The sequence below is a fragment of the Nipponia nippon genome, unplaced genomic scaffold (genome assembly GCF_047370975.1).
Source record: "Nipponia nippon isolate SJK-2023a ecotype South Korea unplaced genomic scaffold, ASM4737097v1 scaffold_36, whole genome shotgun sequence".
In the NCBI taxonomy this organism is placed as follows: Eukaryota; Metazoa; Chordata; class Aves; order Pelecaniformes; family Threskiornithidae; genus Nipponia; species Nipponia nippon.
This window is the reverse complement of record NW_028262354.1, coordinates 2,048,798-2,073,667: the sequence shown is the minus strand read 5'-3', so window position 1 is coordinate 2,073,667 and position 24,870 is coordinate 2,048,798. Positions and strand designations below refer to the sequence as shown.

Genomic DNA, 24,870 nt, shown 5'->3' with positions numbered 1-24,870 from the left:
GCCACCGGAAGCCGCTCTGCGCCGGCGGGAGGACTGACACTCGATGGGCGGGGAGATGGCGGAAGCGGAAGTCAGCTGGGGGCACTTCCGGGGCGCCGACGTGGAGGGCCGGGGCGGTGGCGCGGGCCGGGGCGCAGGGCGATGCTGACCAAGTTCGAGACTAAGTCGGCCCGGGTGAAAGGTAGCGGCGGGACCGGTGCTTGGGCCGTGCTGGGAGCCCCTGGGGACCCGGGGAGGCCGTGCCGGGAGCTCCCGCCCACCCTTGGGTCCCTGGGCCGGGGGACGGAGGGGTCCCCCGGGGCTGCTCCGGGCCTCTGGGCTCCCGAGTGCGCGGAGGCCTCGCTGCCAGCTCTCTCTGTGCCTCGGCAGGGCTCAGCTTCCACCCCAAGCGGCCGTGGATCCTCACCAGCCTGCACAATGGCGTCATCCAGCTGTGGGATTATCGGATGTGCACCCTTATCGACAAATTCGACGAGCACGACGGTCAGTGTGCGGCGGGGCGGTGGGGGGCCCTGCGTGTGGAGGAGGCCTGGGGTGCGAGAGGAGGGAGGGAGGGAGGGAGGGAGGCTCTGCTGAGGTGCTGCCGAGGCCTCTGCCCGTTTGACTTCAGATCCTCTCTATTTTAGCCTGTGTTTCTTCGTGGCTAGTTTGCTGGCTCTGGACATTGCTTGCACACGCGTAAAGTGGGGTCGTGGTTTTGTTTCTGGCGTGAAAATGAAACTGTAAATACAGCTCTGAAGGGCCTGGGTGTTTTGTGATGGGTTGCTGCAGGCATCCTGATGGAAAGGAACGGGTTTGGGAATGGGATCTCAGACTGTTACGTGGCTTTTTATTGTTGCTTTGAAGCTCTTGATTTATTAAATCGTCGAATTTATTAAATTGTCGAATCGTAGTGTTCAAGTGGTACAAGGGGCTGCTCCAGCTGTCAGCCATCTTGCTGTGTCCAACCTGCTCTTCCTATTTGTAGGACCCGTTCGAGGTATTGATTTCCACAAACAGCAGCCTCTGTTTGTTTCTGGAGGTGATGATTACAAAATAAAGGTAAAATTTTACCCCTTTAGCTCTTATTCTCTAAAAGGTATCATCCAGGGAAGGGAATGTGCGAAGAAACTGGTTAAAAGATGAGAGAGTCTGGGTGGGTGGGAAGTAGTGTTTGGGAATTGCGATTCTCCTGTTGCAGACGTTAGAGTTAAGTGCAGTGAGTTGAAGTCTCTTTGTAGCTTGCGTTAGAAACACAATTTAAAACGCAAGAGAGGTTTGTGGGTGAACTGCGATGGGGGAATGCACACAAAAAGTCTAGCAGGCGGTGGCAGGTACCGGCATTGTTCTGCTTCTGTGTTGTGCAGGTCTGGAATTACAAATTGCGCCGTTGTCTCTTCACTCTGCTCGGGCACTTGGATTATATTCGTACTACCTTCTTCCACCACGTAAGCTCCTCTCTTACTCACCCCGGTGATGGGTGCCTGCTCCCTTTGTGTGTGAAAGGGAATTTCTTTTGCTTCCCTGGATGGGAATCCTTGCTAAAGGAATTGCTCTGGACTTGCTGGTATGAGGGTGCTCCAGATATGGTGGCCTTCTGTAGAGGTGTAAGAGGCATAAATTCTGCCTCCGAGATCTTAAATAAGATCTAAAAAGGGTCATTCCTGGGGACAGTCGGAAAATACCGCGTGGGGAGGGAACATCTGGGGTGTGTATTGCTGCATGTACAGAATACTTTGTCTTTTTAGGAATATCCCTGGATCTTGAGTGCTTCTGATGACCAGACCATTCGGGTTTGGAACTGGCAGTCCAGAACTTGTGTTTGGTAAAATCAATGCTTGCTTTAAAAAAGAACTGTACGGTTTGGGGGGCGAGCTGTCTTCATCTCTTGTTTTCAAGCGGAAGCTGCGCTTAGAGGAAGGAATAGAACTGACAAAGAGAACTGATCAGTTGTGAATGTTTCCATCGATCTTGTCTTTTGCTTCTTTATTCTGATGCCGCTTATATTCATAAATTCATGAGGCTACACAGACTTGTATTCATAAATTCACATGTTGTTTGGTTGAAAATTTTTTGAGGTTAAAAGTGATACGTGTCAGTGCCAAAGCCTGTGAAGTTGTTGATAGCAGAATGGCAGCCCTTGAATGCTCTCTGTAAGAACAGATGTGCTCAGTGTCAACTCTTGAAGAATAGCATTTAGCAATCCTGTATTCCTCATCAACCTTCCCGAGACTGAGCTTATTGCTGTTGGTGCAAATTGGAATGTGTATTAATATATCTTATGCTTAAATGGTATTTTCTGTCCTTTTTGTTGTAGTGTGCTGACAGGACACAACCACTATGTGATGTGTGCCCAGTTTCACCCCTCTGAGGACCTGGTAGTGTCAGCCAGCTTGGATCAGACTGTGCGCGTTTGGGATATTTCTGGTGAGCTGCCCAGATCAAGGGGTTACCCAGTGGCAAAGCCCACTTCAAAACTGCAATTGCTGAAAGCCAAGGCAGGCAGGAAAGAGCAGTTCGGCTCTGAGAGCAGGAGGAGCAGCCTGTTGACTGCGGGAGCCTCCGGCAGAAAATTCTCTGTTGACAGGGACCTCTTCCCCTCAGTTTCCACGAAGTCCTAGGGTGTTGGCTGGAAGGGACCTCTGGGCATCTTCTAGTCCACCCTTTTGCTTGAAGGAAGTCTTCTGTGACAGTAGGTGAGGTGAGCTGGAGGTTTGCGCAGCCAAAAAAACCCCTTAAAGATGGAGATTCTGCAACCTGATCTCCCAGTCTGATTTTATAGCCAATATAGGCAGAAGGGACATAGTGTTGTCAGCTGATCAGCTTTGCAGGTGCGCCAGACTTGGAGGAGGATTTTAGAAATTTCTGGATCACCTTTATCCCCTTGAAAAACTCTTGGAGGCAGCAAAAAGTCATTTGTTCTGAGAGAAAGATAAAAAGGCCTCTGTCTGGATTGCAGAAAGGGTAGGGTTTGGGTTTTTTGTGTTTGTTTTATTTATTTTTTTTTTTTTGTAGTCTGGTTGTGGGTGGTGACAGGAAGATAATATTATTAGGAATTCTTTCAACTTTTTCAGTCTGCTTGTCCGTTTCATAAAATGAAGTGTGGCCTAAAGATCAGAGCGGGAGTTGCAAGTCAAAACTCAGAAGCACTTTGCTGATATCTTAGCTGTTTCTTAGTTACACCTAGGCCACAAGGTGACTTAATGGAATAAAATAGGATCCTTAAATGAAAAGCTAGAAATAAAGAAAATATTAGATGGAGAGAAGGGAGTGGCGGGAGGCAGGCGGGGGTGTTACAACAGAAACTATTCCAGAGACAGACTTCATCCGACCTGCCGCTCTCGCCATTGCAGTTTTGGTTGGGCACGCCGCGTTATTTGTAGTACACGCTCAGACATGGCCAGCTGTGTCAACAGTAGGGGCTGGGGACAGGATATCCTGGTTATTTAAAACCTGTCCCCCTCTCTCTACTGCCAGCACGGGGAGTTTAACAGCTCTTCTGCCAGTAAGCTTTGCTGCTGCGTTCTCCCACAAACACTCTCTCTCAGCAGAGTTCCAGCTGCCAAATTGGTTTGGAGATGGTACAGACCTTTTTTCCTCAGCTGATACGCGATGAGGGGTTTTAGAGACATGCTGAATTATTGACTCAGCTGTCGCTCCAGTCAGACACGACACTGCGAGAATACTAGTGTGTGGAAAAACCTACCGAGAGATGAGGAACGGGTTCAAAATACAATTCCACTCCTTGATTTTTCCCCAAAATGACTTGCGTTCTTAGCAGGATGCTGTCCCGGCTCTAGCAGTCTCCTGGGAAGGGTTATTTCCCCATTTTGTCTGATGTCTGTTGTGCACATAACTGCAGTCAGAGAGAGCATCATTTGGTGTTGAGCTTTGACTCCGTTTCTGAGTGCTGCTGTTAACTTGCAGCTTCTGCTGACAGCAGCGGCCATTTTTTTCAGCAGGTTTTGGGCTTAGGAGCACTGGTTCTTTGATGCCCTCAGTTAAATGAGCTTAAAGGTCGCATTCCAAAATCCTCCTCCCAAAACTGTCAGCTCTGTTGGCAGCCTCAGCAGAGGGTGTGAGGGATGAGGAGCGTGGCCTGGACTGGGCACCAGAATGTGAAGATGGCCCTGTTGGTTTGAATTCCTACAGAGTTAGTGCTCCTTGGTTTGAAACCTTCTGGTAAAGGATCTTCAACGGAAAACAAGTATGCTCAAGGTTAAAAGGTCTGTTTGCTGCTAATCTCCTGAGAGAGACTGTGTGAATGCATCAGAATAAGCTTGTTTATATATATATATATATATAAAATGCATGAACGTTTGTGTTGTATTATTCACCTGTGCTGTGGAATGAAGTCTTTGCTTGTGATGCTGATATTAACCTGCAGAAACTACAAAATAATCTTCTGTTTTTCTCTGTCACTTATTATTATAAGGCTTAACCCCCGAGGAGGGTGTTAGTAGTTAGTACTCTTCCCCTGAGCAGAGTGCTTTTGCGTGTGCTCTAACATCGCACACCAGCTCCTGTTTAACCTTATGCATGGTTGGCAAAGTCGATGTCTGATGCTTGGCGGGAAACTTCCTTATTCTGTCAGGGCTCTGTTCAGTCATCTGGATGGCCAGCGTAAGTGAGGATCACCCGAGGGTTTGGGCTGAGAAGCCCTGGGACTGGGAGAACTTGAGCTGAGAGTCCCCAGATGGCGCCTGTAGACCTAGACTGCCTCTCCTTTAGTCCCCTCAGCGGGTGTATGTTGATGGCTGGCGAAACCTTTGGTACAACTTCAGCCTCCACTGCACTTTGCTAACTGCCCGCTGAATGCGAATGGAGTACAGGGACAGGAAGGAACCTGAGCCCAGCAACGACAGAGTCTGTACCCAGGGGCCCTCTTTAGTTGCCATTGAAGAAGGGAATAAAGCGAGAGACTTTGCCAAGGACCGTCTGTCTTCTTCCTTCCCGCCTAACTTGCAACTTGGCATTCACAGTTAGCATGGTGCCCCTCTACTCTGGTTATTTTAATACCCGTTCTCCTGGGTGCTCGTGTGCATGTTGAGCTGAGGCTCCTTTTCAGGTTTTTTTTTTTAACAGCTGTCCTCAGAATGCCTAATATCTGCCTTTCTTCTGCAAGTCCCCTTTCCGTCCCTGCTCCCTCCCCAGAGCAGCGTAGGAGGCTGGTGCGTTCTGTGAGTGTCCTGCCTTCCCTCTCGATTTGTGCAGTTACGCCAGAAATTTTCCACTTGCGTCCCAGTCCTGTTTCACTGGTTTATCAAAGGCTCAAGTATGTCCTTTTCCAAAAGTCTTGTGTTTCTTCACTCATCTTTCTTGGATTATGTATGTTTTATTCCTCCTTTCTGGGGTACTTTGTGTCAGCTTTGTAGAAGCATCTACTCAGCCATTCGAGTCCTTCACCGTGACCCGGACCATCTGTATGTGCACCTCACTCAGTGCGCTGAGCGTCTGTGCTTCGCTGTGAGACGTTGCTTAACACGTTGGTTGCGTTAGACTAACTTTGCCAGAGAGGCTGTTGAGCTGTTAATCCGTGAGGAGTCTGGGAATCAGAATTGCAACAAGAAAAGAACAATTTTTGTCATCAGTATTGTTTGTTTTCTCCTTACACTTCCCTCTCTGTTGGCACCCGTACCAGTGCAATTCTGCTTTTATCCTAGACAGTTTTTTCTTATCCTGGATAGATTTCATGATAGCATCCTTGGGCCAAGTACTTTTAAAGGGAAAAGCATATTTTTCTAGGTGTTGTTTTACTGTTGTATGTATGGTCTTTTCCCTGTGCCTGTTGGAGGAGGGGCTTTTTTCAATTCTCACTTTCCCTGCCGTGTTCCGTGGGGTTTTGATGAGGGGTAGGAGGTAGAGGTCTGTTTTAACTGGGATGACTCAGTTTTCTTCAGAAGAGGGAACAGGCTTTATTTCATATAGCTTTAGCTCCTGAAAGTGTTTGGTGTCCAGGCAGATTGTCCAAATCCATAACCAAGAGGTCATCAAAGTGGCATGGGCGAAAGTCCCCTGAAAGGTGCAAGCTCAGATCAGCAAAGGGGTGAGAGGGGGAGAAATCGGAGTTTCAGTCCTTTGCTGAGGTGCCGCTGTCTGCATCCCAGCGAGCTGAGGTGATCCCTCGCACGATTTGCTGCATTGCAGCCTTTCCTTTTGGTGTGTCTAATCTGAGCTTGAGCTTTTGGAGGAAGTGGAAGGGAGTCCTGGATGTTTCTCACCCTCTTCCACTCTTTCACGCTCCCAGTTTCCACCTGAAGATGTGTGTAAACAGCACAGGAGAGCGCTCAACTTGTTGTTAAATTAGAAACGTTGTCTTGATAATATGTTTTTTGCTTCCTCCACCCCTGCTTCTCCTTCCTCTTTGTTCCACAAGGCCTAAGGAAGAAGAACCTGTCCCCTGGAGCTGTGGAATCGGATGTCAGGGGAATAACGGGGGTGGATTTGTTTGGGACAACAGATGCGGTTGTCAAGCATGTTCTTGAGGTACAGTGTCAATGTGTGTGTGCAGTACAGCCTTTTCAGGTTTATTTAATGAAATCCCTGTGACACAATTGATCCTCTAAAAGCTCAAAAATAGCAGAGGAAAAAAGAGTTAAAACACCTGACTCAGCTCTGTAGAGTTATATGCCTTTGCAGATTACGGCATTACTTTTTCTGAGCTTAAAATCTGAAATCCGGAGATGTTTGCACTCTAACCAAACAGATACAGTTTTCTCTGTACAGCCCAAAGCTCAGTTAAATAGAGGATGTTATTACCTTGTGTTACTGGAAGCAACGGAGGAGATTATGGTAGAGACAGCCTTCTGTAACGGCTTGTTAAAGCAAGGAAGTGGTGCTGCTCTGCTGCCGAGCTTCAGCTTTGCTCTGCTGTGAAGAACAGTATCCGCAAAGCTTATTGTTGTGTGCATCTGTAATCTTACAATCTGTAAGCATTCGGTATGAGCAGCACGGGGTATAAAAATAGTGAAAGCTGTGTCTTGGCAAGCCTCTCTGTAGTCTTTGTTGCTTCGTCCTTCCTTTGCTCATTCCGTTCGGTCACCAGATTGCTTCGAGTGACTGTTTCCTTTTTGCCTGTAGGGCCACGATCGTGGGGTGAACTGGGCTGCCTTCCACCCCACAATGCCACTTATTGTGTCAGGAGCTGACGATCGGCAAGTGAAGATCTGGCGGATGAATGGTAAGGGGTTTCTCGAGGGGGAGCCCACAGGGAGAAGGGGGTTAAGAGCTGAAATGTACGTTTGAACATCTGTAGGCTGAACCTGGAGGTACTTTACACTTTGCAAACGTGTCTGTATGATAGAGTGGGAAAGAATCCCAAGCAGCGTTGGCTTTTACAGTTTGAGGAGAGCTCAGTTCTCTAGCAAACACTTGTAGCTTGTTTTGATTTGCACACACTGCTGAGCAGAAGCTGGTAGGAGCAGAAAAACTCTGAAGTTTTTTGAATATGCACCGATGGAATAAGAAAGGGAGATGATTCGAGAGCCAGAAGCCCTCTATCAGGAACGGTTGTGCTTCTGTCAGCTCAGTCCAGCCAAACTATGTACAATCTTAGCACCTCTTTAGTAGTCTGGCTTATCTGTCTCTCTGAGGTGAGCTGTGCTATGGGTTAGAGAAAGATCAAAAACGTAGATTGCAGAGAATGGTGCAGTAGCTAATGGCCGATGCGGTTTGCTTTATAATAAAGTGGTTGCTGGGCTTCTGCTATGGCAGAGCTTAACCTGTTTAAGTGTTATTTGCCTCATTCTTTTCCTCTTCTGGTTAGAATCGAAGGCCTGGGAGGTTGACACTTGCCGGGGGCATTACAACAACGTCTCGTGCGCCGTCTTTCACCCGCGGCAGGAACTAATCCTCAGCAATTCGGAGGACAAGAGCATCCGAGTCTGGGATATGTCTAAACGGTTAGTGCTTGTCTGACTCAATCTTATTATGAAAGTATTTACACGTATGAAAGACCTACAGGTATTCTTAGAGAAGCAGAACACTAGCAGTTCTTAAAACATCAGTGCTAGTGTTTGATAATTCATGAGTGAGAAGTCGTGTTTTTCACATTTTCTGTCCCTTTGAGACGCGTGTTAAGAGCAAGGCTTGTAATTGTCTGAAAGCAAGTGGAGGAGGGCTGACTTGTCTAATGATACTGCTGCTGTGAAAGTGTTTTAAATGAGAATATATTGTTTGACAGAAGACACTGAATACAGCGTTTTGAACTCTCGGTGAACTTCTCGTGCTGAATGCTAGAGATGGTCTGTATGGCAAAGCTTAGGATCTTCATTTTGGGAACTGAAGTTTACACCAAGGTTTTCATTTTGTTTATATTCCTTATTCCGTCTGTTGCGCATTTAGCACGGGCGTCCAGACCTTTCGGCGTGACCATGATCGCTTTTGGGTATTGGCTGCTCATCCCAACCTCAACCTCTTTGCTGCAGGTAAAAAAAGCTCCTACTCAGTGTCTGACAGGCTGCTGTGAAAAGAAAATATATTCCATATAGGAAATCCGGATAGGATTTGCTTTTCTTTAGCATACTTTGCAGAACACACTGACTTGCAGATGCTTTTATTAAATGTATTGTAGGGCAAAGGTCCTTATTTGGTGGAACACAATCTCATTGTATCAGCTGCAGGTCAAAGCTAGAACAAGATAGCCTATGCATTAACGAGCTAAATGCTCGAAGGCTAAGAAGGGGCAGGACGGGTCCTAGGGGAACCCACACTGGACTGTTAACACTTAAAGAAATGCGTGACAGCGAAGCAAAGTGTTTCTGGAAGAGTTTCAGATCTTAGGTTTATTAGGAAACCTAAAGGCGGGTGGGCCCTTCGGAAAGAAGTGGAATCACTTAATTCGGTCAGGCTGAGGAGTAGCAGAGGTGGCTGGCAGTCATCCGTTACGATTTTTGTTGGCTCTTTCTTGGTTTGAAGGCCTTGATAGCGTCATCTTCCTGATGAGAAGAACCACAGGGTTTAATTCACGTGTTTGAATTCTCGCGTGCCTTTTCTCAGGCCACGACGGTGGCATGATTGTGTTCAAACTGGAGCGTGAGAGGCCTGCTTATGCTGTGCATGGGAACATGCTGTATTACGTGAAGGACCGTTTCCTCCGCCAGCTTGATTTCAACAGTTCAAAAGACGTTGCTGTCATGCAGCTGCGAAGGTAGGAGACGGGTGCTTGCCATGTTACGAGAGGTGGTGTCAGTATCCTGGATCCCATGTTCGTTTCTGGTTTGTGTATTCACATACCTCAGTTTCAACTGACTCTTCTGTCAGATGAACTTACAAAGCCTACAAGAATTTTTGTAGGTCAATTTTTATCTGTGCATAGATATAAGTTTTTTTTTTTAACTAGTTTTAAGTTTCAAACTGAAATGCCAGCTCGTTCGTTTGTGAAACACTGATGTTCTTACAGTGTTTCCAAGTGGTTTTGATTCAGGAAATTCATCAAAACCGAGCTTTTCTGGTACTCGGTATATTTCAGAAAATGAAGAGCGTTTATCAGAAGGTGACTTTGGTAGAAATATAATCTTGGTCCACTTTAACTTTCTCTTTTCTTCGTGACTCTTCTTCAGTGGTTCCAAGTTCCCTGTGTTCAACATGTCGTACAACCCAGCTGAGAACGCTGTCCTGCTCTGCACAGTAAGTCAGCTTTGCTGCATCGTGTGCTAAAGAACTTTCCGCGAGGCTGCGAATGTCAGTTCTGTGAAATCCTATCTCAAAACGGGTTTTTCCCTCTCTCTGCAGAGAGCCAGCAACTTAGAGAACAGTACTTACGACCTGTACACCATTCCCAAGGATGCGGACTCTCAGAATCCGGATGGTAGGCATTTCTTATTTGACATTAATCCTTGCGAGTGTTTATTCCTGTGTAGCTGTCCCCTCCTCTGCTCTCCAACTGTGTGTGTGATATATATAAAAAAGCTTCATTTCTCTAAGCCTCTCTTGTTGGACTCTTTCTCTGTGTTTCCCAGTGCCCCTGCAGCACACATCATTTGGCAGGCTTCCTGCTCACTATATCACACTACACTGACTTGAAAAATTCATGTTCATCCCAAACTTTTACTGCTACAAATATATATTTTATAATTTTGTTATTAGGAACTTTCCGTTTTCCCTTTCGACGCAGCAGGCAGCCTTCCTGGCTTGTCAACAGAGATGGATTTTGACCAGATATCTTTTGTTCTAAGAGGTTTTATACTCCGAAAAGTGGCTGTAAAAGTGACAGTGCCAGGGTGCCAGTAGTCATTCTTCCTCTCGGCGAATTCCAGATCAGTTTTGTGCAATTTACAAGTCAGAACATGATTTAGGAAAAAAAAAATAATTCTTTCTCCTAACTATGAATTCCATTTGGGATCTGAAACTCCAGCTGGTTCCTCCTGCCTCTGTCGTTACGGCAGTAAAGATTTTGAAATGAGGGGGAGTGATGAATGAGTTAGACCGGAATCCAGCTCACTTCTTCCTAGATTTATTGATTTCTGTGGGTCTAATGAAGGGAAGATTTCTTTGCTGAGTACAGCCAGCAGGTGTATTTGGAGAGAGAAAGAGAAAGGGAGCTTTTTAGTAACTCTATACAGATTAAATGTTACTGAATATATTTCAGGTATTTAGTTTGACCGACACGTTCAAAGCTGACTTGTCTGGGGACGCCCAGAGGAATGGGGTTATTCTTCTTCTAGAGGAAGAAATGTCTAGGCCTCATGAAAACCATGCACTTTTAATGCATTTTCAAGAATAGCATAAAATTCTACTGGCTGATAAGTATCTTCTCCAACAAGCTGCTATATATGCAACCTGTAGTCCCAGGACTGTGATGTAGGTGTTTAACACGTGCCTTGGAGCTGTCATCCTTCTGTCCTTCAGCTTATTTGTCTGCCCTACAAGGGAAGCCAAGCTTTCTTATCACTCTTTAACAGTCTTCTGGGTAATACATTTCAGTCATTTTCTGCCTGATCTACAGTCACTGTTGAAGACTTAAAGCCAGTAAAAACGCTGAGTTGTGGAGATTCAGAAAAGCAGGTGAAGTTGCCATCGGAAAACCCCAAGTGGAGCTGGGAGTTGAATTCAGACAAGTCTTTCTTGTGTTGGGTAGCAAATGAGGGCTGAGGGGCGAGGCAGTCGGGTTTAAATCATCGTGTGTTAGGATGTAGATCTGCCGCAAATGGCACTGTGCTTGGTGAAATAGCACTTGGTCCAGCGCGTGAGTCTCCAGCACCACTCGTGTTGAGCAGCAGGACTGGTGAGAAAAGGCGCTGAGAACTAAAGAAAATTTGTATTTTACCAAAACAGCAGCAGCTCTCCCACTTCACTTCTCTGTTCCCTTCTGCTGCTGCAAAAAGCCTTCTCCGCATCTGAAGCGCATCCTGCAGTACTGGTCCTTCTGTGCCGTCTGACATGCAGAGTGCTGTGTTTGTATTAGCATTTTAAAACCGGGAGAACAGCTGCGTGCTGGGGAGAGCGCAGCCTTTCTCCTCCAGCTCGTTATATCAGTTTGCAGCGGGGAGAGAGAGGGGGGCTTACATTGAAGCCGGGACCCTCGCTGCTCAGTTCGTTTGGCCAGCAAGGCTCTGCTCGTTAGCTTGACAGACGGTGCTGTCGCCCAGGATGGCCCGCTTCAGCGCCAAGCAGTGGCGTTGGCGGTACAGCCAGCCACTTGTCTTGTGCCTTGGCTGGAGAGAAGGGCTGGCGCTGGCCACGCTGAGATCTGAAAGGACATCGGGGGAGGGAATGAGTCTTGCGAATAGCCTCAGGTTAAACATGAATTAGTAGGAAGCAGCTACAACAGCCAAGATGGGATCAAACAAGACTGACTAATGTGTTGCTGTAAGAGCCTGCCAGAGGTTTTATTCACTGCCTGTGTTTTGCTCTCCCTAGCCCCTGAAGGGAAGCGTTCCTCCGGGCTAACAGCTGTGTGGGTAGCTCGTAACCGCTTTGCAGTCCTGGATCGCATGCATTCGGTAAGGGGACAAGCTTAATAGGGTCATCTTTTTAACGGGGTATGTTGTCAGTTGGAAGCGTGCAGATGGAAAGCGGGGAGATTGGGTTAACAGAATTATTGGAAATCCAAGTCGACTGGCAAAGCATTGTCAGTAGAGAGTGGGCTGCAGACATACACGTAGAAATAGAATACAGTGAAAGTGTAATGAGTTGAAATATTATTTAACTACTTTGACAGTAAATCTTAGCTCTGTTGCTGGAAGCCTGCTACAGCAGGTGAGTTCAGGAATGAAAGCTGACCAGAACAGGACAGTGAAGCCACCCAGGTCGCTTTCATAGCATGAAAGTAATGGGGAAATGGTGAAAATACAGGTTAGGTTTTTAATAAAGCTCTTTGTTCTCACTTGTGGACTGCAATAGGAGAAAGAAGGGCGAAAGACAGTCGTGGAAGGTTTTCCCTGCCTGAATTTACTTGATGCGAAGGGGAGGAAAAGTCTTGCTCTTTGCCCCACGCAGCATACTGTATATTTTTCCTTTCCTTTTTCTTTTTCTTTTTTTCTTTTCTTTTAATTCAGAGTGGGTTTTGGCTTAGTAAATCCAAGTTTATTTCATGCCTGTTCTGTTACTCCTCCCTGCCTTCCCCTTCTCCACTTGCCGTTCTCCCCTCTCAACTTCCTCATTTCCTTTTTCTATCCACACTGTGTTCTCTCTCGCTTCCCCCCAATACCTGCTTTGTTCATGTACTCACTGTAGAGAGGGCTTGCACACTGTAGTGACAGCAGTGGGGCTGAAAAGAAAGGATACACTCTGTCTGCACCCTGGCAAACTTGTGGTTGGGTTTTCTAGCAGGATCCTGCTTCGAGAAAGGCTGCAGCTCTTGTTTTGGCCTCTTGTCACTGAGGTTCAGCTATACAAAAATTCTGAGTTAAAATAATCCTAAATTTCTTGGTAGAATCTACCTAACTGTCCTGTGCTGTTACATTTCCTCTCATCGAATGGCAGATCTTAATCAAAAACCTGAAGAATGAGATCACGAAGAAGGTGCAGGTGCCGAACTGTGATGAGATTTTCTATGCTGGCACAGGGAACCTGTTACTGAGAGATGCGGACTCCATCACCCTCTTTGACGTGCAGCAGAAGCGGTAAGATCCAGTCTGCTGGGAGAAGTTTTAATATTGTAATCCTGCTGGCGTATGCCCTCTGGGGACAAGTAATAGCTATTAATGCACTCCAGAATTTAGCATCAGCTGCAGGCTGCGTCAGACTGATCCAAACCACGGCTAACAACTGTTAGGAAGAGCGGAGCGTAAACATAGCCAAGGTGCAATTTATGCTGCAGGCATCGTGCCATTGATCACAGGGCGATGTGTGCCATACCCTTGTAAATCCTGTGACTACAGAATCGGGTGCTATAAAAGCGGAGAGAAATCAAAAAACCCAAACTCAATCAAGCTAAGCTTGCCTGATGTCTTGTCCCTTAGGTTTTATATCTGCTCAAAATGCTCTTTTGGCGGCATGTTTGTGCTGGTATACGTGTTGCTAGCCACAAAGAAATAGGCAAGGAGTTAGTGCTTTTGGCTGTCTTTGTAGGCTTGAGAAGGTTCTGGACTATCTGCAGCTAGATAAGGTGTGTGTTGATTGCTTATGCCTCAGAACTTGCCTCATTTCCTTATTTGTATGCCTTTGCCTTTCTGGTGGTGTTGGGAGAGTTACAAGTAAATTGAACAATGCAAATGCTGCTTGGAAATACCTTATTTCCCTCGTTCTGTTAGCTGTATCCCTAAAACCGCCTCAGAAATCTAGGTCTTGAAGTCAGTTTTCACTCAAATTTATTCGTTATTGCACAGGTATGGAGAGAGGTTTGTTTTGCTGTACGGGACTGCAGAGGCGCTCGGTTCTGCCTCATGATTTTAGAGCTCCAGAATGGCAAAAAGGGGCTTCAGAGCATCAGATTGGGTTCAGGCTATTGGGCACCGGTCGTTATCACACCGAGCTTGATCATAGAGCTTGCTGTGGAGGGGTATTGTCAGCGCTCTGATGTCAGTCCTGTCCTCTCCCAGAACTCTGGCCTCAGTGAAGATCTCCAAGGTGAAATACGTCATCTGGTCGGCTGACATGTCCCATGTAGCTCTGCTGGCTAAGCACGGTGAGTGGCGGGGGAGCACAGCGTTTCACCTGGACCCTAGTGCCCACCAGCTCCTTCCTTGGTTGGGAGCAGAGTCCCTGCAGCATGGCCTGCTAGAGAAGCCCTTCAGTGCCGTGGCTAGCCGTGAAGGTGCAGCTGAAGACATTCACAGTGTGGGCCCTGCCGCTTTGTCTCTTCAGCCAAACCATTCTGTAAGCTTGTAAAACAGAGGGCTTCTTGTCCTCCTTGAAGTGATCCAGCTAATCTCTTTCATAAAACAAAGGCAAGCGGTGACAATTTAGTTGGGGTTGCCATCGTCTCCTTAGTGTCTGACACTCTGAATATAGTCCCTGTTGCTGGGACTGTGGAAGAGAGAAGCCGTAATTCAGAGGCAGATGTTTAACAGTAGGGGGTTTCCTAGCCTTACTTTTGGCTTTCTTCTCCAGCCATCATGATCTGCAACAGAAAGCTGGAGTCGCTGTGTAACATCCATGAAAACATCCGTGTCAAGAGCGGTGCCTGGGACGAAAGCGGTGTTTTCATCTATACCACCAGCAATCACATCAAATATGCTGTCACCACGGGGTGAGTCTGGGAGCCGTGCATTCAGTCCTTGAACTGGCAGGCCTTGTGCAGACTACCACGGGGTTTTTTTGGCAGGCACCAAAGCTGGTGCTTGTGAAATGGCACTTTTATTACAGCATGGGCGTACCCAAAGACAGCTAGAGCTAAATGCTCGTGTTTGGTCGCTTACCCTGTGCACTGGTATTTTATCGCTGGGCTGGGTGGCTGCACCATTCATCTGACTGGGTGTTGCTTTTATAATGCAGGCTAAACTAACATAGAGAGTGTTGAGCCTCCTTTGAGGGAGGGATTGTAGTCGTACAGAGGTGTTGTGTTGGCATGCCTGTCAAGCGCGTGCTGTGTGTTGGCACAGGGATCACGGAATTATCCGCACCCTGGACCTGCCTATCTACGTTACCCGCGTGAAGGGGAACAACGTGTACTGCCTGGACAGAGAGTGCCGCCCCAGGGTCCTCACCATTGATCCCACAGAATTCAAATTCAAGCTGGCCTTGATCAACAGAAAGTACGATGAGGTGAGGAGACACGAGAGACCCTGCACTCTTCCTTTCCCTGAGGGTAAGGGGAAGTTGTTGACAGCTTCAGTGCCTGGGCCTTTTCTTTGCAGGTGCTGCACATGGTGAGGAATGCTAAGCTGGTGGGCCAGTCCATCATTGCCTACCTGCAGAAAAAGGGCTACCCAGAGGTGGCCCTGCACTTTGTCAAGGATGAGAAGACCCGGTTCAGCCTGGCACTGGAGTGTGGCAACATTGAGGTGAGGTGGCAGGTGGTGCTGTGAGAAAGGCACAGCCTTTGGGGCATCGCGTGCGAACCTTACTTTTTGCTGCAAGGAGGAGGAGTATTGGGAAGCAGAAGTATTAATTGAGAGTGGTAAGAGTTGAGGATGACAGCAGCCTTGCTAAGGTGCAGGCCTTCAGCTGGGGACATGATTTAATGCAGTGATCTTTGTAATCCCATGCTTTCCATCACTGGCATTATCAGCAGAAGCCTGCAGAGAAAACTGCTTCCTGCAAAGCCTTTGTAACCATGTCAATTCTCTTGTTAGATTGCTCTGGAAGCAGCCAAAGCTCTGGATGACAAGAACTGCTGGGAGAAACTGGGAGAAGTGGCGTTGCTGCAGGGAAATCACCAGATTGTGGAGATGTGCTACCAGCGCACCAAGAACTTCGATAGGCTCTCCTTCCTCTATCTCATCACTGGCAATCTGGAGAAGCTTCGGAAGATGATGAAGATAGGTGAGTACCAGGGTGGTGGCAAAGAAGAATGAGATAAGAGGATCTGAGTGTCATTCCCAGAGGGAATGAGCAGCATCACAGTGGCTGAACAGCAAAGCTATCGTGACTGTTTTTTCTTTTGGTTTAGCTGAGATCCGTAAAGATATGAGTGGCCACTACCAGAATGCCTTGTATCTAGGAGACGTGGCAGAGAGAGTGAGGATCCTGAAGAACTGTGGGCAAAGTGAGTAATATCAGACTAACACACGTCGCTCTGGGCTGGGGAGAAGCTGGAGAGGTTGTTGGGATGAACGGTAATTTTTGGAGGCAGATCAGCATAATCCCTTACCTGAGAAACTGACTCAGATGAGCAGAAAGTAACCCGGGAGCTAGAATATCACCCAGGAGACCCGAAGCAGCTGTAGAGCATGTTCAAATGGTCGGTCGCTGCCTGCACATTCTGGTCCTAAATCCAGTGACACTCCTAAAGGTGTGATGCTACACCTTGGTGTGCCGCTGATCTTTGCTTTGTGACGGTGTGGCCGTGCGTGCTGGTGTGAGAAGTTTTCTTTCTCTAGGCAACGAAGAACGCACACTCATGTTTGTTATATCTCATTTCAGAGTCCCTGGCCTATCTCACAGCTGCAACTCATGGTCTGGATGAGGAAGCTGAAAGCCTGAAGGAAACATTTGATCCTGAAAAGGAAACGGTTAGCAAACTGACTAATGCTTCCTACTTCATTGCAAGAGCTCTAGAGTTTGGGAAGAAGATGACAGTGGGATCTGGCGTTCGTGTGACTGGCCAGGCAGCTCCTTTCTGGGAGGGAGGAACCGTCTCCATTCCAGTCACCACTTATCAGGCTTGAGACTGTCTGTGCCGCTTGGAGGCAGGTAGGTCAAAGAAGGGGATTTTCCTTGGCCTTTAACTGTTTTCTGCTCCTCTCCGCTCAGATTCCAGACATCGATCACAACGCAAAGCTGCTGCAGCCTCCTGCTCCTGTCATGCCTCTGGATACCAACTGGCCATTGCTGACTGTCTCCAAGGGGTTCTTCGAAGGAACAATTGCTAGCAAAGGTATTGCTTTGTCCTTGGAAAGCTGCATTCAGCTGAGATATGCAGAATGGAGATATTTGTCTCAGTGGCTCCTGGACTGTTGCTTTTAACCTCAGATTTGTTGTGTGTTACTAACAGTGGTTGGAATCCAGCTTGGCATTTACACCATCTTTGGCAAATCTCTCAAATCTTTGGCCTTTTAGCACAAGATAGGACTCGACGATTGGAGGGGAGGGTGCTGGCCTGACATAATTCTTTGCTTAACACCTGACCCACTCAAGAGATGAGTAAATGAAGGATCCTACCCTTTTTGTAGGCAAAGGGGGTGCCTTGGCTGCTGATATTGATATCGACACTGTTGGCACCGAAGGCTGGGGAGAAGATGCAGAGTTGCAGCTGGATGAAGGTGGGTGAATCCAAGAGTTTTTCTTGCAGAAGTGTGTGCCTCTGTAGGAGCTCTGACTGTTTCTCCCCGGCCCCTTCCATGCAGATGGCTTTGTGGATGCTGGAGAGGGCTTTGGAGAGGAAGGTCTAGGTAAAGGACAGGAAGAAGGAGGCGGATGGGAAGTCGAAGAAGATTTGGATCTTCCCCCTGAACTGGTAGGAGGCTTCTGGGAGTCGTCTTAAGCAGCCCAGTTGTAGTTAGTTGGGAAGGCAATGACAGCTTGTGGTGGTGGTGGTGGGGGAAATGTGTTCTGGGCTTTTTCAGAGACTTGGTCACCACAGCTGTGGCCAGCTCTGATTTCATCTGGGTGCCGGAAACTTCCACACTAATCACTACTCTGTGTGTTCCCCCAGGATGTTCCTGCTGGTCCAGCAGGAGCAGCAGAGGATGGATTCTTTGTGCCACCCACCAAAGGCACCAGCCCAGCTCAGGTAGTGGCGCAAGTCTTTGATTGTCTTTCTCAGAAACGTTGGCGCTTGTTTTTTCGGGTTCAGTCCTTCTTGTTAACACTCATCTGTGAGCACAGCGTAGGAACTTGGTTAAGGGGAGTTCGGGGTGGTGAGGGTAGATAAGACAAATGTGAGCGTATCACAGTTCCTCTTGTGTATGTTTCCCTTCCATTCTTGTAGGTGTGGTGTAACAATTCTCAGCTTCCTGTTGACCACATTCTGGCAGGCTCCTTTGAGACAGCAATGAGAGTAAGTTTTTCCCCTGGAGTTTCTAGGGAAAAGATTGTGCCCTTGTCCCCAGGTGTTTTTTGTCTCTGATCCGGTCTGAAGCTTTGTTTTGTGTCCTTTTGTTGAATCATTTTGTACGTTGTTTTCTCTGGGTATAAAATCAGAGGTGCTGTGAGCCTGAGTGATGTCTGTGCGGCCTTTGTACAGCCCTGGACAGCTTTTACTCAGCAGATCAATGTGTTTTTCAGCTCCTCCATGACCAGGTGGGAGTAACAAATTTTGGACCCTACAAGCAGCTGTTCCTGCAGACCTATGCCCGTGGCCGTACGACCTACCAAGCCCTGCCGTGTCTCCCTACCATGTATGGATACCCACATCGCAACTGGTAAGCAATCGGGTCAGCTCCTTTTCTGTGCTCTTTTCCTCGTGCAATGTACCTCGCAGACTCCGTGACAGCTGTAGCCAGAAATGTCTCCTCCCTCTGTTGGGAAGGGAGGAGCCTTCCTGTTTGCTGGATATACACAGGGAGCGTTCTGTCTTCAGTGGGATTTTTCTGCTGCCTGCTGTTAGTGTAAAGATGTTAAAGAACTGCTTTTATTTTTCTTTTAGAGACTAGAACCAGGGTGAGGCAGTTGGGATGCTGTCTTTTCTAGCACTAATGCTCTGCCTCTGACAAAGCTGGTCTGAGGCATCTGGAGAACCACAGGTGTGTTTTTACAGCGGTGCGTGGAAGCCACTGCAGAAAAATAAGCCAGACTCCCCAGCCTGCACTAATGCAGAGAGAGCTGGGCATTGTGGGTGGCGGAATTATGGAAGCACAGATGTCTTTTGTGCTAAACTAATGGCAAAGAAAGATGGCGTGGCCCTAGGTCAAAACATTTCTGATAAGTTGCAGTCAAGCTAACAACGTGTGTGTTCCTGCTGGCCTCTGCGGTGGCCCTGTTTGTACCCCCGCCCCCTCTTTGGTGCCCCCAGGAAAGAAGCAGGCTTGAAGAATGCCCTCCCTGCCGTTGGACTGAAACTCAACGACCTGATCCAGCGCCTGCAGCTGTGCTACCAGCTCACTACAGCCGGCAAGTTTGAGGAGGCTGTGGAGAAGTTCCGCTCCATCTTGCTCAGCGTGCCCTTGCTGGTGGTGGACAACAAGCAGGAGATTGCTGAGGTGGGAGGAAGGCTCTTCTGTCCGTTGGCTGCATGCCTGTGGGGCAGGAGGCCGCCCGCCTGACTCTGTCTCCCTCTCTGAAAGGCCCAGCAGCTGATAGCCATTTGCCGGGAGTATATTGTAGGACTCTCGATGGAGATTGAGCGGAAGAAGCTGCCCAAAGAGACCCTGGAGCAGCAGAAGCGAATCTGCGAGGTACAGAAACTCTGTGAATTTCTTCAGTCTGAGGGAGATGAGGGGGAAGAAGCAGCCTTTGGGTTTAAAAAGGCATTGGGAATCCTGGATTCTGCCATTTCCTCCTGTAGAGCAGATGTGGCAGTGATTACCTGGGAGGGGTTTCTTGCAGGATTTTCAGGGCATCTGGTTATTCACGTGGTTGGTAGTGACTGTATCCCTGCTTTCCCTCCTTCTCCCTAATGCAGATGGCTGCCTATTTCACCCACTCCAACCTGCAGCCCGTCCACATGATCTTGGTGCTGCGTACTGCTCTCAACCTCTTTTTCAAACTCAAAAACTTCAAGACAGCTGCTACTTTTGCCCGTCGGCTGCTGGAGCTGGGTCCAAAGCCTGAGGTGGCCCAGCAGGTATGTCTGTGAGGTGCATGGGCAGAAATATCTGCCGTGGCAGACCCTGTTTGCGCTGCTTCCCTCTGGTCAACGTGGTTGCTTTTTGCAGACTCGCAAGATCTTGTCAGCATGTGAGAAGAATCCCACGGACACCTACCAGCTCAACTATGACATGCACAACCCCTTTGACATCTGTGCCGCCTCTTACCGCCCCATCTATCGTGGCAAACCCGTGGAGAAGTGTCCGCTGAGCGGAGCCTGCTACTGCCCTGAGTTCCATGGGCAGATCTGCCGCGTCACTACGGTAAGGGAGCCTCAACGTCTGGTACCGCCCGCTCCCAGCCCGTGTTTCCCTTGAGAATCCGCTTCAGCAGCTTCCCCGTGCTCCCCCCAAGCTGACTTGGCACGGGTTGCGGGTCAAGTTGAATGTCGGAGGACTTGGCACGTGAGGTGGAACAGTTTGGGAACTGTGAAATACGGCGTAGCTGAAACGCTGCCTTCAGGGACTGACACTGCAGCGTGCGTTCTCGAGAACCATCTAGGCTCTGAACGCTGCAGACAGGGTTGGGCTGTTGAGTTGCTTTTAAGCATTAATCATCTCCCTTTTATTCCTCAGGTGACGGAGATCGGCAAAGATGTCATCGGGCTGCGGATCAGCCCGCTCCAGTTCCGCTAGGGCATGCCTGTCCTGGGGAGGTGTGGGATCGGAGGGAAATGGTCCCATTTCACAGCACGGTGTGGAAACTTTCACCTCCCACCATTCCAGCTTCTAGTCTAGTCTCTTTACCGCAGCCGTGCCTGTGCTGTGTCTTACCTGCTCGTCCCCACCCAGGAATGCTGTAGCGAGACTCTGCTGCTTCCAAGTAGTAGCCACTTGCGCTTCTGTTTCCAGCTCCAGCTGAAGTTTCCGTGTACCATTGTCTCAAGGCAAATCTTTTCCAGAAGGTAAAGGGGGGCTCTGCCGAGCCCTGGTTACCACACAGTGCACTGCAGAAACTGCTTGAGAGGCCGCAGCTGCCCCTTGTATCCTTTAATGTTGGGCTGCTGACAGAAGAGCTCAAAGACCCCGCTGCAGCCTGGGCAGCAGAAGAGCCGAGCCGGGCTCTGGCAGGAAGGCGGCACTGTCTGGAACCGGGGCCAGCGCAGAGCCTGGCCCTGTGCGGGGGCGGCCCTGCTCCCCTCGGAAGTGGCAAGAGAACAGCTCAGCATCCAAGTGCCAGTGTTGACTTCTTTGTTTTGTTGCCCCAGCAACTGTTCTCAGAATAATCAGCTTCTCTCGTGAATAAAGTACAGTGACCATCTTGATCTTCCTGTTCTGCAGCTCAGTTGGTCTTACTGAGGTAGAAGAGAGACTAGATTTAATTTCCTCTTTTCACCTTCCCCCTCCTCCCTCTTCTGCACTCTTAAGCTACCGGACGTGGAGGGGTTTGAAGTTTCCAGAAAATGGAGGCTGTAGTCCTGAAATAATTTATCATGCCAGCAGGGGCTGCTTCTGCTAATTGTTAGTGTGTAATTGCTGTTACCAGTGCTTGAATTATCCTTAGTGGTAATGCTCCCGTCTTTGCGCTTCCCTTGCGTAGTGGTACACTTGAGCATCACTCTACCTTTCCCCGTGGTACTTAACAGGCTGGAGGATCTCCAAAGCCGGGCGGATCGGAGTTTCTGGCGGCGACAAGGATGAGAACACGCGTGTTCTTGCGTCAGTGCAGAAGCAGAGGGTGGGAGCTAGGGCTGCTGCTCCCTCCGTGGCCAGGCCGCTTTCCTAGCGCTTTCTCCTCCCTCATGATGCTGAAATAAAACCATGCCTTACACTAGGGTTTTAAACCTTTTATTTTATACATAAAAATGAGGAATGGGGATGTTGTCATCTGAAGGGCACTGCTTCCAGCTCTGCGTCGGTCTTGTTTGAGGAATGTTTGTGGCGGTGGGGGAGACCCAGCAGCCGGGGCTAGGGGCGAGGGGTACTGACAACCAGGGAGTTGTGGCAGGCCACCGCAATGCCCCCGATGAGGTTCAGGAACTCCTGGAAGTCTAGCTGCCCGTCGCTATTCAAATCGAGTTTCTTCATCATCCTGTCCACGACACCTGGGTCCTTCTGGTTCTGCAAAAGACCAAAGAGATGGGAATCGATGTCTGCCTGCCTCGAGGCAAAGGCGCCCCTGGCTGAACCCCCCAGCCCCAGGTACGGAGCCCCAGCTGCCGAATCCATCGCCAGCGGAGAGGGATTGGCAGAGGGAGGCAGAATTTGGTCAGGCTGACTCTTGTGAGGCCACGCTCTTCCCATTGCCTTCCCCGCGGCGCTTGCGCGGGCAGAGGCTTTAATTGCCGTCCCGGGGGCTGCAGCGCACGCTACGGGAGACTCTTCTGGCCTGGATTTTGCTCACCTTCGTGAAGGCAGCCAGCTCGGTGTTCATGAAGGCCAGGAACTCCCTCTTGGAGAGCGTGCAGTTGTCCCCTTCGCGCCCCGCGTACCGCTGGAAGACGGCCAGCAGGGACTCGATGCAGCGCTCGGTCTCCGTGGGCTGCGGGAGCAAGAGCAAGTTGAGGCAGGCGTTGCAGGGAGCTCCGGGCTTGCAGGAGAGCAGCCCGAGTCTCCTTCTGGAGGAAGGCTGGGCTGAGGGGGCTCAGAAGCTCCTGCAATTGCTTTCCTCCAGGAGTCACCTATGCCCAACCCGTCCAGCTGCATTTTTCTTCGGTATTAATTTCCCGGATGCCTTGGCACAGCGTTGCAGTGCAGAAAGGACCCGGAGGCTGGGGGAGCGGTTCATGGGAAATGCCCCTAGGAGCCGTCCCCTCCCATCAGAGGAGCGTCCCGGACTGGGGAGAGCTTGCGCTGCAACCACAGCGACGGCTGGTTTTTTCCATGCTCTCCAGCACGGCTTGGCTGGGGCAGCTTTTCTGGGCAGATAAGCCTGCCTCCCCCTTTCCCTCCCTGGACAGGGGAGAAGCTGAGTCAGGACAGGAAAAAATGCGAGCAGAATTGGCTCCCCAAAGTACCGCCGTGGGGTGGGGAGGGAGCTGGGCCGGCCTGGGGGCTTCTCCAGGGCCGGGTGAGGGAGATGGGGGGATGTGGGGCTCTGTCCCCTCCCCACGGCTCCAGTCTTTGGGGAAGGGCTGGGAGGAGTCCACCCTTCCTCGCCAACCTCAGCACCCTGGGGCCTCCCTGCCGTATCCTGCCCTGCTGATTCAGCCTTTTTTGGTTAATGCCAGAGGAGCTGAGCTGCTTCCTCCCTCGGCAGCGGGTCCTCAGCACCCCCCTGCCCTAGCGCTGGGGGGCACGGGACGGTGGGCAGAGCTGCAGCCCCGAGTCTGGGGACCGGCATCGGTGGGAAAAAGGAGGGGAGGGAAGGGGGTGAGGGGGAACGACACAAACGCCACCCCCTGGTCCCCCGCCCCTGCAGGGACCCTCTTGCGCTCCCTCTCTAGCTCTGCGCCCTCTCCCCGCGCCCAGGCCCCGTCCCCGGCAGACGTTTAGCTCAGCTCTTGGCACTGGCTGCTCTTTCCCGTGCCAGCGCACGTCTCGCCTTCAGCTCTGGGGCCGCTTGCGGGAAACGCTCTTCTGCCATCACCCTCCTGCCCTTACGGAGTCACCTCTCCCTCCCCGTCCCGGGGTCCCGGCTCGCTCACCATGGCTGGGGGCGCAAGGAGGGGGCTCGGTCCTCGGCGGGGCTGTGGCGCGCTGTGGCAAAGCCGGAGCCGGGGTGGTTATGAACCTCGCCCCGCAGCCACCGCCCTTCCCGGCGCAGCCAGCGCCCAGCCCTGACTCAGCCCCTTGGGCCGCGTTGGGCAATCCTCAGCTCTAACGGCGGATCTGGACGTGCCTGCAGTCCCCAGCTCAGGAATGCGCTGGGCCCCTCCTCTAGACCCTCTGTCCCTTTCCTTCCCGAGTTTTATTCTTTATGGTTGTTTACGCTCACATTTTCTCCTTCTTATCCATTTTCACCCCTCGGTCCTTTCCCACTCTGCCCTTTATGGCTCCCTTTGTCTCTTCCCCAGGGTCAGGGCTAAGCCCCCCCACGGCCGCCTCGCTGCTGCCCAAAGCACCCTCAGCATTTTCTCTTGCTTTGGTGAGATTTGGGCTTTTCCAGCTTTTCTAACGAGGCCGACGAAGGCAGATGGGGCACAGGGGAGCAGCGATCCCCTGCCGACACAGCTGGGGCTGCCCACCCGGGGCCATCCGCTGCCCGGCCCCTGCAGCCCTGAGCGGCCCCACCGGCTGAGCTTGGCTGAGAGCACCCCGTACCCTTCCCCTGGTGTAAAAGGGGGGAAGGCAGCCCCGGAGGGCTGGGGTGCTGTGCTGGGAGCTGGCTGCAGCCAGGATTTGCCCCCAGCGGTGCTGGTCTGAGCTCCTCACCGGGGCTGGCCACCCTCGTGCTGCTGCGGAGCGAGAGGCCCTGGAGGGCTGAGAACAGGGAGACGGGGAGGTGGAGGAGGCACCCAAAAGGCACCCAGAAGGCACCCAGAAAGGCAAGTGAGGTGCTCGGATAGCTCGGAGCAGGGAGGATGGGGCTGCGGGGCTGGTGGCGTGCAGAACCCAGCACACGGGGCTGCAATGCCCGGCCGCTCCCCATCCATCGGGAGCCAGGGAAGCTGCTCGGACACGTGGTGTTTACCCACGTTTGCACTGACGTCCCATGGTTACGGCGCCTGTCTCCACGCCTTCGCAACCGGCACTGACGCAGAATCTTCTGCCCGGGGCAGGATTTCTCTGTGACTCCCAGCCCTGGGCGCTGCCGCGTTTCCCCAAAAGCTTCGGGGGCAGCCTGGAGCGGAGAGGCCGGGGTAACGCTGGCTCCCCTCACGGCGCGCGGGAGCCGGGATGTGCTCTGGGATCTGGGACAGCTTCCAGGGATGAGGCTCTTCGGGAAATCCGGCTGGAGACTGTGACTCAGCAGAGAGCAGGAGAAAGGGAAGCAGCAAATCGGGGGGACAGCTGTCCCCAATGTATTTTCCTTTCTTTATTTCCTGCCCTAAACTCTCCTTTTTTCCCATGTATTGGGGAAAAAGTACAGCCCCCCCCTCCTCCAGCCCCTCCCAAACTGGAAACAGCTCAGTCCACGTAGATCAAAAGGATTTTCCAAACCTGGGAGCTGAGGGCAGGAAACCTGCTGCTCTTCTCCTTGGATTTTGCACTTCCACCT

At 50.4% G+C, this 24,870-nt stretch overlaps 2 protein-coding genes across 3 annotated transcripts; one reads left to right on the top strand and one right to left on the bottom strand.

The window, feature by feature from the left end:
* The first annotated feature begins 16 nt into the window (after window positions 1-16).
* On the top strand, window positions 17-21,543 carry COPA (coat protein complex I subunit alpha). 2 transcript variants are annotated; one of them, XM_009476551.2, is made up of 33 exons: window positions 40-181; window positions 370-483; window positions 968-1,041; window positions 1,347-1,427; window positions 1,728-1,804; window positions 2,297-2,406; window positions 6,356-6,465; window positions 7,060-7,159; window positions 7,745-7,880; window positions 8,323-8,405; window positions 8,977-9,127; window positions 9,540-9,606; window positions 9,712-9,787; window positions 11,839-11,921; window positions 12,904-13,043; window positions 13,962-14,047; window positions 14,473-14,611; window positions 14,964-15,126; window positions 15,219-15,365; window positions 15,657-15,846; window positions 15,974-16,069; window positions 16,447-16,535; window positions 16,777-16,900; window positions 17,196-17,285; window positions 17,370-17,479; window positions 17,678-17,755; window positions 17,954-18,022; window positions 18,250-18,386; window positions 18,977-19,163; window positions 19,248-19,358; window positions 19,586-19,747; window positions 19,839-20,033; window positions 20,346-21,543. In XM_009476551.2, exons 1-33 carry the CDS (start codon window positions 142-144, stop codon window positions 20,403-20,405), a joined length of 3,675 nt encoding a protein of 1,224 aa, XP_009474826.1. In that variant the 5' UTR covers window positions 40-141; the 3' UTR covers window positions 20,406-21,543. The 2 variants fall into 2 exon arrangements, with proteins under 2 accessions (XP_087628421.1, XP_009474826.1); XM_087772295.1 differs by lacking the exons at window positions 18,977-19,163; window positions 19,248-19,358; window positions 19,586-19,747; window positions 19,839-20,033; window positions 20,346-21,543 and adding an exon at window positions 18,611-18,964 and having other exon boundaries at window positions 17-181.
* Window positions 21,542-23,516, bottom strand: S100A11 (S100 calcium binding protein A11). The gene is made up of 3 exons (XM_087772502.1): window positions 23,357-23,516; window positions 22,114-22,251; window positions 21,542-21,830 (listed from the first exon to the last, which is right to left on the bottom strand). Exons 1-3 carry the CDS (start codon window positions 23,357-23,359, stop codon window positions 21,678-21,680), a joined length of 294 nt encoding a protein of 97 aa, XP_087628628.1. The 5' UTR covers window positions 23,360-23,516; the 3' UTR covers window positions 21,542-21,677.
* Window positions 23,517-24,870: the final 1,354 nt, after the last annotated feature.

Coding starts and splice junctions, on each gene's coding strand:
- COPA (XM_009476551.2), top strand. CDS start 142: ATGCTGACCAAGTTCGAGACTAAGTCGGCCCGGGTGAAAG. Junction 15,847..15,973: donor TCGGAAGATGATGAAGATAG/GTGAGTACCAGG, acceptor CTTTTGGTTTAG/CTGAGATCCGTAAAGATATG. Junction 19,359..19,585: donor AGCAGAAGCGAATCTGCGAG/GTACAGAAACTC, acceptor TCCCTAATGCAG/ATGGCTGCCTATTTCACCCA.
- S100A11 (XM_087772502.1), bottom strand. Junction 21,831..22,113: donor AGCTGGCTGCCTTCACGAAG/GTGAGCAAAATC, acceptor GGTCTTTTGCAG/AACCAGAAGGACCCAGGTGT.